Source organism: Sminthopsis crassicaudata, chromosome 4, assembly GCF_048593235.1.
Source record: "Sminthopsis crassicaudata isolate SCR6 chromosome 4, ASM4859323v1, whole genome shotgun sequence".
Taxonomy (NCBI): Eukaryota; Metazoa; Chordata; class Mammalia; order Dasyuromorphia; family Dasyuridae; genus Sminthopsis; species Sminthopsis crassicaudata.
Window position 1 is genome coordinate 346,947,563 of NC_133620.1, and position 14,923 is coordinate 346,962,485.

Here is a 14,923-nt window from a genome sequence, read left to right on the forward strand (position 1 = left end):
AGAAGGCAATGTTAATTTCTAGTAAAAACAGGAGGGGTACTGGGCTCTTCACTCGTTCCAGGTCTGGTTTTAGGTCCCGGTGGTTCCAAAAGCGCAGTTCCGAGCTGCTCCGAAATAAATTAAGTGGAGCCAACATATACTTTTTAACCCATCAACGCCCACAGCCCATTCACCAAGGTAGCGAAGGAGCGTAATGGGAAAAGTACAGAGAATAATGTCAGGCACCTGGCCGCCAGTTCCGACTACCTATAGGCGATTCGATCTTCGCCAAGCCACTTCCTTTTGCTGGACTTGTTTCCTACTCTAGAAAATAAAGGTTTGGACTAGTTGATTTACCTTACGGCTATAAATCCCGAGATTGTTGGAAAAGGCAAGACACTTTCCCACGTAACCTACGCTTCCTCCCGCAACTTTCCCCTATCCTCTCCAAGCTCCACACCGCCCGCATTCTCACTCACCCCAAATAATCCATCCGGAATTCAGCGCACGAAATGAACCTGACCCACCTCCGGATCCAACAGTTCTGGATCCCCGGCACTCTGCTCAGGCCCCGCCCGCCTAAATCCCTCCCCTAAAAACACCTCACCTAGGTGCTCCCTCCACCCTCTCCATCAACTTTCCTTCTGCCCCCCCCCCCCCATTCCGGACTGAGCGCCTCTCTGCGATCCTGGCACTGTTCCTGGGACGCTCAGGAGATCAGAAGATGAAGTGAGAACTAGAAGGAAGCTTCCCTAACCGACTTTCCGAGGGAGATTGGTTTTCTTGAGGTCCTCTCCCTTAAGAAAGCAGCATGGGTGATGCAATCTCTGCTGCGCCCCGATCGTCGTCCCGAGCTGCTTAAGTATACCCAGCATCTCCGCCCAGGAACCAGGAAGGTAGGCTGACAGGCCATTAGTGATGGGTTCTTTTTTCTGTGTCTTTGGAGTTAAATGGCATGGCTGCCTTGGGACTGCCACCACCCTCCCCCTAGCGCAGCCTGTGGCTCCTAGAGTACCGAGCTTTTTCTCTGCCTCTTTCAGACTGGGCCTTTTTGGCTAGTTTTTCTCCTATGGTAAACCTGCCTACCTCATGCAGGTTACTTTTGGGATAATAGAATAATAAAAAGTGAAAGTGCTTTGCATAGTTAAAATCCCGTAAAATGAAAAATATTACTCTTATCAGTCCTCATTGTGGACAGTAATCCCCAGAGCAGTACAAGGGACCTTCATTTTGTGGCCCTGTTTTTTCAGAGTATGGAGGCTATAGAAGGTAACGTTAAACAAAATTTTTCTGGTGTCCTGACCATTAAACATTATCCAGATTTTCCCTTAGGAAATCTGTAAATGTAGCTCATAGTTTCTTATGGATGTGAGTAAATGAATCTCCAGATCTAGCGCTCAATTTTTAATGCATATATTTGGTACTGGACATCTTTTATTTAATCCATAGAAAATGTAGAAGACACATATCTTAATCACAGTAGCCCAGCAACAATTCGTACAGTTCTGCTGTCTTTATGGTGAGTCTTGCCTTTTCCCAGGGTCCTCAAATACCCAAGATTCATAATGCAACTCTGTGGTTTAGATCCCTTCTAAAAAGAAACAAGCTTGGAATGGTCAGACAGACAATTAGCGGCACTTGGACTTCTCTTTAGAAGGAAAATTCGTTTGGGAATTCTGGACTTTCTTTCATAATTCCTATTAGATGTAAATAGTCATGATAATAGTAGTGGGTAAAATTCAAGTCTTAGCTTCATTATATTGTGGCTAAGAATCTCTTAGTCCTTCAGTTTTAGGGGCTATATGCATGAACTTTACTTCGGTGGCACTAGGGAGCCACTGAAGATTTTCCATCTGGGCATGAAACATTATACACACACATACACACACACACACACACACACACACACACTACAGCATAAATGGAGGAAGCTGTACATATAAAGAGGCTTTTTGGTTCAGGATTATTAGTGGTAATAGGATTCTTGGTGATAGCAGGGCTCATTCTAAAATAGAAGTGATGAGGATAGAGAGAAGAGATTGATTTGAGATATTATTAAAAAGAAATCTATATAATCTGGAAATTTATTGTATATGAGAAAGGAGACAGAAAGAAGATTCAAGGAAACAACTCCAAGATTATGAATACACAAGCTCACATCAGAATTATCATCAATTTCTTTCTCCTTTTCCCTTATAATCAATAAGTTGCAAAATCTTATTCATTCTGCTTTCAAAGCTTCTTTCACATCCATTCCCTTCTACCTGAGATAAATGGAAAAAAAAAACCTGAGACAGAGTTTCTGGGTAATTAACAATTTAATAATTATGCTAACTAGAATTCAATAAATTAATCAATGATTTCTCTTAGTAACTAGATACCTAATGGAGTCACAGAATGCCTTAAATATTTTTCTAGAAAGAGAATACTCCTGACAGAAGAAATCAACCCTGATTGGTGGATTTTTAAATGAGGATGTAGGCTAAAAGTCTTCAGCTCCTCCTGATGAGACTCAGATACCCCCAGAAATCTGGACAAAATTTCCATATTCTCCTGGACCACTGTGGTTGGTTTCCTCCCTTATATGCTGGGTCACTCTAAAGTCCAAAGGAGGATGAAAGAATATGAGCTTATTCCCTAAGGATAAGAATTCACCTAGATTAAACTGTGTTTAAACTCTATATCCTCTAGTTTAAGCCTCCTAATTAGGTAGGGTCCTGCCCAAGATTTTGGACCATGTACCCTAAGAATTAGGGCAATCTCCTTTATTAATTCTTTCCTTTAGAGACTGACTGGGCTAGTTCCTGAGTGAGAAAATAAAGGAAGTAAAAACTTAATCCTAATTTAATAATTGGTCATTAATATAACATCAAAATAATTTCATAACTATTCACTATTCACACTGGCATGATCCTAACGTAGTGTCTCATCACTTCTCTCATGGATTTTTGCAATAGCCTCTTAATTTCATTCTCTAGTCCAATTTATCCTCTTCTACACAGATACCAAATTATTATTTCTAAAGCATGACTGATCATGACTAATGCTCAAAAAGCATCACTAGTGCCCTGTAGTCTATTAGATAAAGTATAAGCTCCTTTGTTTAATTTTTAAAGCCTTTCACAATTTGGCTCAATTTCCAGACTTATTTCATATTACTTTCTGCCATATACTTCATACTCTAGCTATTCCTTGTGTACAATGTTGCTTCTCCCACCTCTGGACTTTGACCAGGTTTAACAGAGCAATTCAACAAGCATTTATTGGGCACCTAATATATGCCAAGCTGTCTGCTAGGCACTGGGGATACAAAGGCAAAAACAAAAACAGTCCCTACCCTTAAGGAATTTACATTTTATTGGCAGGGAAATGGTATGTATGTTTGCATATCTATATTTGTACATATATGTGTGTTTATGTATATATACATATATATTTGAATACAATTTATTGGGAAATTAGCAGTCAGTATAGGATTCCTCCAGGAAGTATTTGATATATATTTTTGGACATGGCAATGTGGGAATTTGTTTTGCTCAATCATGGTTTTATATATATATATATATATAATGTTAGAGGTCTTTTGCAACAAAATCAGAAGTAAAGCAATTATGTCCATTATTCCCACTGTGATTTAACACAGTGTTTAGACATGTTAATTATAGCAATAAGAAAAGCAAGAAAAATTAAGAGAATAAACACTGGAAAAGAAGAAACAAAATTATTATCTTTGTAGATGTAATTTACTTGGAAAATTCTTAAAAAGTTAATTATGAATTAATCAAAATAGTTAATAAAATTAGCAAAGTTTCAGGATATAAAATAAATCCACATAAGTCACTAGATTCATTTACATGACTAACAAAATCTACCCAGACCTAGAAACAGAAATTCCATTCATAAAGACTACAAAAGGTATAAAATATTTCAAAGCATTTCTATAAGTTATAACCAGGAAATATATTAATTCAACTGAAAAAACTCTTTGAAGGAATAAACATCTATACAATTAAAAATATATAGATTAAGCCAATATAATAAAAATAACAATACTACTGATATTAATTTATTTAATTCATTGTCATGACAATGGAACTATCAAATAATTTATAGAACTAGAAGAAATATTAACAAAGTTCACATAAAAGAAAGGTCAAGATTATCAAAGATAATAATGAAAAAAAAGTGACAACAAAGATATCATATGAAATTTGAAATTTTTTTCATAAAAACTAAGAGCTAAATAAATATATTACTAAATAAAACCAAAGAGCTAAAATTAGAAGGGAAACAAGTATTGTTTTTGATAAAGGTTTCATATGCAAGATATGCAAAAATTTAAATGCATAAGAATATTAAATAGTCCCCAAAAGACATGTCAAAGGACATAGACAAGAACTTTTCTTTTTTTCATTATTTTAAAGCTTTTTATTTTGAAAACAAATGCTTGGTTTTCAACATTCACCTTTCCAATTTTTTTTTCTCTCCCTTCCCCCAACTTCCTCCCATAGATGACAAGTAATGCAATATATGTCAAACATAAACAGTTCTTCTATATGTTTCCACAATTATCATCCTACACACACACACACACACACACACACACACACACACACACAAAAGGGAAAAAAATAAGAAAACAAAATGCAAGCAAGCAACAAAAAAAGTGAAAATACTATGTTATGATCCATACTCAGTCCCCACAGTCCTCTCTTTGAGTGCAGATGGCTCTATGCATCACCAGATCATTGGAATTGGCCTGAATCACCTCGCTGTTGAAAAGAGCCACTGGACAAGAACTTTTCAAAGGAAGAAATTTAAGCTATTAAACAACTGTCTAAAAAAAAAAAAAAAAAAAAAAAAAACAAGCAAAGCATACTAACATTTACAGAAATGCAAACTGTGGTTTTACCTTAAAAGAGAGTCAAAGATGACAAAAGAAGAAACTGGCAAATGTTGAAGTGACTGTGAGAAATTAGAAATATTAATGCATTGTTAATGGAGTTGTGAATTAGTTCAGCCATTCTGAAAAACAATTTGGAGCTATACTCCCAAAGTTATTAAACTGTGTTTTTTCTTTGACCCAACTGTACCACTTATAGGTTTATAGTTCAGGGATCAAAGAAAAAGAACCAACATGTGCAAAAATATTTTATCATAGCTCTTTTTGTAAAATGCCAAAAAATGGAAACTAAGGGAGCACTTATGGGAACAGCTAAGCAAATTGATGTATATAAATGTCATGGAATATTATTGTTATAAGAAATGACAAAATGGACAGTTTCAGAGGAAATAGAGAAGACCTTTATGAACTGATGCAGAGTGAAGAAAACAGAACCAGAAGAACATTTTCATGATATTATTAAAAACAACAACAACAACAACAACAACAACAACTTTGAAAACCCTTGGAGATCTATTTAATGACAATTATAAATCATGAGTCCAAAGAGTTGAAAATTAATACATTACCCATCTAGGTGAATGGATATAAAATGTAGAAGGAGATATGCATTTTTGGACATAGCAAATATGGAAATTGCTTTTGCTGAATTATGCATATTTGCTATGAGGGTTTTGTTTTTAGTTTTTCATTTGGTGTGAGGGAGAGCAGTAAGAGAGACAGTTAAGAAGTTATTTCAAAAACAAATTTTAAAAGGTTTTGTTCTTTTTATTTTTTCCCTCAAGGTCGTGAGGAAAAATAAATGCCAACTAATTGGAAAAAATAATTTTAAAAAAGTAACACCTGAGACAAGTATTAAAGGAAGCTGTGGATCCTATAAGGTATTGTTATTGTTGTTGTTTGTCCTTTGTTCTCAGAAAGGATGAATGACATTATGAGGGTGATACCTTGACTTGTGAGTTATGAGGGGAAATGCTTATCAGCCATGAGGGCAGCATAGGTCAAGGCAGAGACAAGATGCAGGAGCTAGAGAATCTTATATACCAGGAATCACAGACAAATTTGGATCAATTGCAGAGCATATGAAGGAGCTATAATTGATAAAACTTAGCAACTAATTGAATGTAAGAGGTAGGGAAAAGGTAGGAAAAAAAGGCCTTGGTCAGATCTACAAATTTTGTATAAAGCCCTCTGTTTTGCCACTGATATATCTTCTGGAGTTATTGGGCAGCAAACACCAAATCAAACATTCCACAGCCCTTTCTGAAGCAACACTAGCTCTCAGGTAGATGAAAGATTAGCCTAATAAGGGCTCTGGCAAGAATCTTGCTAGCAATGACTAAGAGAGATACCCCTCCCTGTGATTATCACAGGATAATCTATTCCCTTTACCTTATTAGAAATGGACAATGGAGGGATCTTTGAACTTCTGGGGCATAACCTGCTCTTGCCATATAATCTGGAAATTTTCAGTCAGCTTTTGTATGAGCAATGCATCCCTCACCCCTTGTAAATCTCATGTGGAATAGAATCAGTGCCTGGTTCTTTGCCACACAAAAATAACCTAATGATATTCAAAATCTCTTCAGTTGGGACTTCAGTTAGGGAATGAGTTCAACTTGAGATAAACAGTCAATTGTTGTGCCTGTTTCCTTTTATTGTCCTGCCTCAGTTTTCCTAATTGTCCTGCCTCTATTTCCCTAAATTGTTCAGCCTCAATCCCCTTGATTGCAATTCCCCTTTCCTAACCATTAGGACTTCCCTGAAAAAGATCACATGCCTCTAATTAGATAAAATATGTTACCTTCTGAAATAGATTGGGTAATTTGTAAGCATTATGTTATGCTTTAAATTTTGTCAGTCTGCTGGAATGTGTAAAGTTTATGGAATTATTTAGCTATTCAGTTGCCTAAATTGGTCTATTTGTTCAGTGTCCTACCAATCAAACTGCTAAAACATTATTTTATAGGTCTAGAAAAAAATTAAAAAATTCATCTGGAAAAATAAAAGGTCAAGAATATCAAGGGAATTAATGAAAAAAAAATACAAAGAATGGTGACTTAGCAGTACCAAACCTAAAACTATATTATAAAGTAGCAGTCATCAAAATCATTTAGGTACTGCCTAAAAATAGTGTGGTGGATCAGTGAAATAGATTAGATACATACAACACAATGAGCAAGGCCTATAGCAGTTTAGTTTTTGATAAACCACCCAAACTCCAGCTTCTGGAATAAGAATTCACTATTTGACAAAAATTGCTGGGAAAACTGGAAAATAACATGTCAAAAACTTGTCATAGACCTACATTTCACTTCATATCAAAATAAAGTCAAAATAGGTACATGATTTGAGCATAAAGAATGACACCATAAACAAATTAGGAAAGCAAAGGATACTTTCCCTATTAGATCTTGGGAGAAGGGAGAAATTTTGACCAAAGAAGAACTAGAGAACTTTATGAAAGGCAAAATGGATAACTTTGATTACATTAAATCAAAAAGTTTTTGCAAAACAAAACCAATAAAGTGGATATCTTCAACATAGAGAAGATCTAATCCAATTCCAATTGATCAATGATGGACAGAATCAGCTACACCCAGAGAAGGAACACTGGGAAATGAGTGTAAACTGTGAGCATTGTTTTGTTTTTCTCCCCAGGTTATTTTTACCTTCCGAATCCAATTCTTCCTTTTCAACAACAACAACAACAACAACAACAACAACAACAACAACAACAACAACAAAATTCGATTCTGCACATATATATTGTATCTAGGATATACTATAACATATTTAATATATATGGGAATGCCTGCCATGTAGGGGAGGGAGTAGAGGGAGGGAGGGGAAAAATTCGGAACAGAAGTGAGTACAAGGGATAATGTTGTAAAAAATTACCTATGCATATGTATTGTCAAAAAAGTTATAATTATAAAATTAATTAAAAAAAAAAGAAAAGAAAACCAAAAAACCCCAATGGAAACAAGATTAAAAAGAAAGTACAAAGCTGGAAAAAATCTTTACAGCTAATGTTTCTGATAAAGGTCTCATTTCTAAAATACATAAAGAACGGTGTCAAATTTATAAGAATACAAGTCAATTACATGAACTGATGTTGAGTGAAATGAGCAGGACCAGGAGATCATTACATACTTCAACAACACTATATGATGATCAATTCTGATGGACGTAGCCCTCTTCAACAATGAGATGAAACAAATTAGCTCCAATAGAACAGTAATGATTGAACCAGCTACACCCAGTGAAAGAACTCTTGGAAATGAGTGTGAACCACTACATAGAATTTCCAATCCCTCTATTTTTGTCCACCTGCATTTTTGATTTCCTTCACAGGTTAATTGTACACTATTTCAAAGTCCACTTCTTTTTGTACAGCAAAATAATATGAACATGTATATATATATTGTATTTAACATACACTTTAACATATTTAACATGTATTGGTCTACTTGCCATCTGGGGGAAGAGGTAGGGGAAGAAGGAGAAACATTGGAACAAAAGGTTTTGCAACTGTCAATGCTGAAAAATTACCCATGTATATATCTTGTAAATAAATTTTTTAAAAAAAGAATACAAGTCATTGAACAATTTTTAGATAACATTAAACCAAAACCAAAGTTAATCAAACTCATATATCTGCTACAAATTTCTATTCCCTGATCTTGACTGGGTCTACATTCCTTGGTGACAACTCTTTAATTTTTCTCTGAATCTCTACCACCCTCTTCTCAGTAACTATTCTTTTCTCAAGTTTTCTATATATTCCCTTTCTTCTCAACAAAGGACCTCGCCTCCAATTTTGATGAGAATATTAAGGGTTTCTATTATGAGCATCCACTTTTCCTTTATACCTTCAATTCCTCTACATTATCCTTTATCCTTTGCTTTAATGTCTAAGAAAGAGGCGAACCTTCTCATTGCCAAGGTCAGTTGCCCTCTACTTGTTCCCTTGATCCCATCCCCCGTCCCATCCTTGGAGCTTGTTTCCCTCATTCCATCTCTTTTACTCATTTTTCAATCTTTCCTCTGCAGGTGCTCTTCCTGCTGCAATCATGTCCAAGTCTTTCCCAATCCCTAAAAAGAAAACCCTTCACTTGGTTTTGCCACCTCATCAACCTATTATCCTGGAACTCATTCCTCTTTCATAGCTTTACTCCTAGAAAGAATCCCCTACATTTCCATTCCATTTATCCATCTGACACTTCTCACTTTCTTGAAATCTGACTTTTGACTGCATGATTCTACTGTTAATTGCTCTCTCTAGAGTTGCCAGTGATCATATAACAGTTAAATCCAAAAGTCTTTTTTTCAGTTGTCATTCTCCTTGATGACTGCAGCTTTTGATGGTGACAGTCATTCCCCTTTCCTTGGACCATCTTTCTCCCTTGGACTTTTGTGACACTATTCCCTTGCTTCTTCTCAATCTTTTTTACTGGACCATTATTTTCTACATTAACAGACTTCAGGGAAAGCTCAGGACTGCTATAACTTGTGAGCCTACAGATCAAAATCATTCTCCCAATTATGTGAATATATAATAGTTGATATTTATCATCTCCAAGGGATCAAAGAATCAGAGTCCATTCATAACTATTTGGAGTTTGTAAATACCTATTGTTTAATTGTGAATCTTTCTCCTTTCTCCCCTGCCCTGTGTAGATCCTTCCTGATTTTATTGAGAGGATTTGTGAATAATACCAGAATTACTGCTAGATAGAAACAAAGATAGAAGAATGGTGGCCACAAAGTGGCCCATTTCAGGATATATGGATTCTTCTTCCTCCACATTACCTTTTCTCCTGCTTCAACCATGATATTATCCTAATGACTAACATGAAGTGATTTGGGCCATTCCTCCCTCAGATCATTTTGATAGTCTAGGATGAGAACAAAATGAGATGCTCATAGCCTACTACACATTTTTGTTTTAAAGGGAGTTTACTTAACAATAGCATGAAGAGGACTGAGTCAGATGTGCAGAATGAAAAGAGAAAATACACATTTATTAAAAGTCTATTTTCTACCAATCATTTTTTGAATATCATCTCATTTGACCCTCAGATTTGATCCTGAGAGATGTTATTATGAACCTCATTTGAGGAAACTGAGGCACACAACATTTAAGTGACTTGCTTAGGATCATTTCAACTCAAGTCTTTCTGACTCTAGACCCAGTACTCTAATCACGAGCCACCTAACCCTTTTGTTTCTGCATTTGCTGTGATAAATACCTGATCAGAAATGTGTTGATTCTTTTGAGGAACTCTCCCCTGATTGAATGTTGAACTGTTGTACTTAGGAACCAGAAAATATTATGATCTTAGTCCCTAGACCAATTAAGTTTTGGAGTTAGTTTTATTATCTTTTAGGGGAAAATCAGTCAAGTCCATGTGACAGAGACTTCAGTTGTTATTCTGACCACATTGCACATATCCAATTAGTTGCCAAAACAATTCATTCTTACCTCCATTATTAAATGCTCATTAATTGCAAAGCTCTGAGCTAAGTGTTTGGGACACAAAATTAAAAACAAGCTAAATCCCTGCTTTTAACATGTTTACATTCTAATGGGAAAGAAAACCCATATAGAAGCCTTCCTATAATTAAATGCTGTTAAGTTATTTACTTTCCTAGTTCAGCTAAGTTATATCAACTTATTTTGTTCTGATCCCTAACCTCATTCAATTAAGTTGGAAGGACCCAATGGGCAATATAAGTTGTAGAAGACAGACTATTATGGAAGGATTTTAGGATTTTAAAAGCAGAGTAGATTCTGTTGGAAAACATCTAGTTCAGTGATGTTCATATTCAAAGACCAAGAGCACCTAGAACAGCAGTGCCCTTGATCATTGGCCCTCATTCCAGGTCAGCTCCCATATTCATTTTCCAACCCCCCCCCAAAAAAAAACCTTTGTGGGAATGTGACCCAGCAATTGCCTCTGCAGGTACCTCCTTAGCATCAAAGCCACAGAATTTTTACCACCAAAATTGTTGGCAATGTTGTATAATCTGATATGGTTTTATCATTGGAAATAAAACTAAGCAAACTGAATCTTCTGTGCTGCTGAATCTAAGGACTACAGTCATTTCTCTCTGCTTTGCAAGGCTTCCTGTATGGGTGGTTTCTCCTTATTGGAATATGAATTCTTTGAAATAGGAACCATTTTCTTTGCTTATTTATATTCCTAGCACTAAATACAGTGTTTTATATGTAGTAAACCTTTAATTTTTTTAAATCATTCATTTTTATAGATGAAGGAACTGAGACCAAGAGAAACTATGAGTTGCCAAAGACATACTATCTAATAGAGTCAGGTATTTTGAATCCAAAAATTTCTGGCAGGTAGATTTACTAGTTGCTACAAGGAAATTCAATTTAACAAGCAGGCCTTAAGGACATATTGTGCAAACAAATGCCAAACAAATACACAGATAGAATGACTTTGCCATCATGTAATAAAATTTTTTTCTCTTTAATGTAAAATTGAAATATTATTCATCAAAATGATTCCTTTTATTTTTGCAGGCCCTTTTAAATTCAAATTGCCCCACTAAAAAGTGAAATGGATTTCAGCACCACAGATACTTTCAATTATTTTAGTATGTGTTGTTGTTCAGTTGTGTCCAACTCTTCATGATCCCATTTGGGCTTTCTTGGCAAAGATACTGGAATGGTTTGCCATTTCCTTCTCTGACTCATTTTACAGATGAGGAACTTAACTAATTGTAATTATGGGCCTGTTTGGAAAGGACACAATTTATTTCACTATTATGAATACTTTCCCCAAAGAAATTCTAGCAGGGAAGAGAATTTAATCAGAGATGCCCCAAGACAGAATGACTGTAAGAAGTCTTGCTATTTTCTGCTGAGCAGACATAAAAGAAAGAACCCATTATCTCAGATAAAAGTCAGTCAAGTATTCCATAGCGTAATGTAGTGTAGTGTACATATAGTGTAGTTAATTGAAAAGAGATTAAGATACTATGACATATATGACTAAGCATATAGTATTTCCATCAGCATTTTTCCCCCCTGAGGGAATTGGGTTAATGACTTGTCTAAGGTCACATGGCTAGGAAGTGCCTGAAGCCAGATTTAAAATCTGGTCCTCCTGACTTCAGGGCTGGTGCTCTAGCTACTGTGCCCCATCAGTATTCTTAAAGAAGAGTTTGTAGAAGTAGTATTCAGTGGCTTTTAACTATCATTCCTAAGCTAGATATAGCCCTCCAGTGTTTTCTTATATTAGTCACTCTATGGAAACAATGAGATTACTTCTGGAGGTTTTAGAGATTTAATAACATTGAAGATTTATTCTTCTTATAGCATATACTGAATGGGAACTACATCATATTTAAATTCAGTTTTTATATTTAGTTTTTTGTTTTTTTTTTAACTAAGCTAAAGAGGCCATTCTTTGTTTCAATTGCTACCTAATCTTTATTACTGAATGGGTATCGTCTCAGTCAAACTGAGACCTGTTAAAGATCTTAGTTTAAAAAGGCCTAAGTCTCCTACTGTATTCAGGGCCATCTTCAGTTGTCCTGATCTATATCTGGCACTGGACCCGGATGACTCTGACCTTGCCAGCCCTCCTTCACTTAAATCAAATTCACTCGAATATATTGGTCCTCCTTGAGAACAAAGGACAAATGACAGTAATGATAAAGAATTGAACAAGATAAGTGAAAGGTCTGGGTTCATATCTAGACCCCTGTACTTATCAGAGGTGTGAACTTAAAGAGCTTCACCCAGTTTTTATCAGCAGCAAAATGGTATCAGATTCAGTGACCTTTAAGGTCTTTTCTAGCACTAAATTTATGAACCTAGATATAACCAATCTAGAGGTTAGGAACATTAAACATTAAGCCTGGCATTTCTGTTAATGAAGCTATTTCCCTTTTCTCCTAGGATCATGACAGGCTGCATCTAGAGATCATTCCATGACACTGCTTCATTTTCCAAGAGATAGGGGCACTTAAGTGTAGGGTGATGACAAATATGCACTCATCCAATTAGGTCTGTCCATATTTGGAGGAAGATAATCACTATCTGAGACAACTAATTTGATACTAATGTAAAGTTGCATTGAAAAATCTATCCAATTGGAAATAGAAGAACCAAAACAAAGAGGTATGGGGAAAGGGAAGAGCAAACAAGGATAATAAGGAACTGGTGTCAACCATTTTTTCAGAGTTTAGTCTAAGAAAGACAAAACAATTCAGTTGTATCTGTGGATTTATTCTTCCTAAATAGGCAGACATGTATACAGGGGAACACAGAACTGAGCTCCGTGGACATAGGCAGCAGAGATTATAAAGACAAAAATCACAGGGGTGAGGGAAGATAGAATCATATAGTGGTCTTACCAGGTCATCCCTGGATGGATTATTTTTCAGGGTAGTTGATAGTCCGAGTTGGTTATCTGGCATAGCAAGGAGAGTTCAGGGTTCAGTATTCCAATGCCACAAGGAACTTCTGATGAATATGTATTTCCTATATAAACAGCTTAAGGAATTCTCAGTTTGGTCTCTTGCTCAACTAGTTATGATTCCCAGGTCAGTCTGACCTCTTCTGGATTGTAAGGGATTAAAGTGATTAGTAAAGTCATTAATCATTCCATTTTCATGCTGAAATTGAAAGTCCATTCCTGGCAACATGGGTGTGAACTTTAAGTAAAGTGCATTAAGATGTTGAATGGAGGTGCCCTACCCCAGTTCAGACAATGTGCAATTTTTATGTGACTATTTCATGTTTGCTTAATACATAGTGAAAAAAATTCTTTTGACTGACTTCTGAGCTAGAACTGAGTATGCATACATGCAAAAGTTAACTAATTGGCTAAATAGTTTTGTGTTTTCTTCCTGCTGTCCATTAGGTATAATTCACTGAATCCCAAAGAGCAGATAGGAGAATGCTCATTTGAAGAAATAAAATAGACAAAGAAGAAGCCATATGTGTGTGTGTGTGTGTGTGTGTGTGTGTGTGTGTGTGTGTGGTTTTTTTTAGATTATTTGATGGTATACTTAGAAAGCCCCCCAAAATCTACTTCAAAATTAATTGAAACAATAACTTCAGCAAAGTTGCAAGATATGAAACAAATCAATACATAAGTATTTCTGTATATTACCAACCAAACTCTGCAGTAAGAAATGGAAAGAGAAATTTCATTTAAAATAACTATAGAACATATAACACATTGGAAAGGCTACCTAACAAGATGAATACAGAGACTAATTGTATGAAAATGATGTGGGTTAAGACTTCTTTCTAATTCCCAGCCCCCATCGGATCTGAGCTAACTTGGGCTGTCCCAGCCCCCATTCTAATGATCTGCTGGGTTTACCCAAACCCCACCCCAAGCACAAACAGTTCCTTATCTAAAAACCCATTGAATTCTATTCAAATTTTAACCCTGGCTGAAACCAGCCAGGAGCCAACCTGGGACTCCACCTACCTTCAAGATGACCAAAACCCCCATTATAAAAAGGGGAAACTTGGAGTCCACTCTTTGCAGGAGCCCCAAACATGGCATCATTACACCGGCTATGTCAAAGGTTCCTGCCCACCTGGTGCCAGCCCTGGCCCAGTGTCTTCTACCTTCCAACCTTAATTCCAAACCCCACAATAAACTTCTTTTATTAATCTAGGTTTTCGGGTCTGTACATTCCTTTACAGAGAACTTTTGTGCCACTACTAGACCTCATTTAACTCTGTATCCTTGCGCCGAATCCAAAGGGGTTGCAGGAGAGCTCTAGTTGACTCCCTGTACCCTGAACCTGACATAGACATCAATTAAACCCTAATTTCATTTAGGTACTCCTTACCTAATTCTCATCAAATATATCAAATATAAAGATAGAAAGAAAAAGTGAAGAAACAGAAATAGAGAGGTCTATCAGCCAAATAGATTAAGAATACCAAGAAAATGAACCTGGTAGTTTAATTTTTAAATTTGTTTTACAAACCCAAAGAGACCAGCAACTGGAACATGTGAGAAATGATTATTTCTCTCATAT

At 36.0% G+C, this 14,923-nt stretch overlaps 1 protein-coding gene and 1 long non-coding RNA gene across 6 annotated transcripts in view; one reads left to right on the plus strand and one right to left on the minus strand.

Annotated features, from left to right (window-relative positions):
• Positions 1-13,480, minus strand: part of LOC141539027 (beta-1,4 N-acetylgalactosaminyltransferase 2-like) — a 58,212-nt gene extending 44,732 nt beyond the window's left edge. Inside the window, exon 1 of one of the 5 annotated variants that reach the window (XM_074261233.1) lies at positions 13,274-13,480. In XM_074261233.1, coding sequence (XP_074117334.1) covers positions 13,274-13,281 — 8 coding nt within the window. In that variant the 5' untranslated portion in view covers positions 13,282-13,480. Of the gene's footprint in view, positions 1-458; positions 821-13,273 lie in introns of those variants that run through there. The other 4 variants (XM_074261239.1, XM_074261232.1, XM_074261235.1 and 1 more) reach the window with 4 other exon arrangements.
• LOC141539028 (uncharacterized) lies at positions 738-7,902 on the plus strand. The gene is made up of 3 exons (XR_012481182.1): positions 738-875; positions 5,668-5,763; positions 7,544-7,902. It is a non-coding gene; the product is annotated as an uncharacterized LOC141539028 (long non-coding RNA).
• Positions 13,481-14,923: the final 1,443 nt, after the last annotated feature.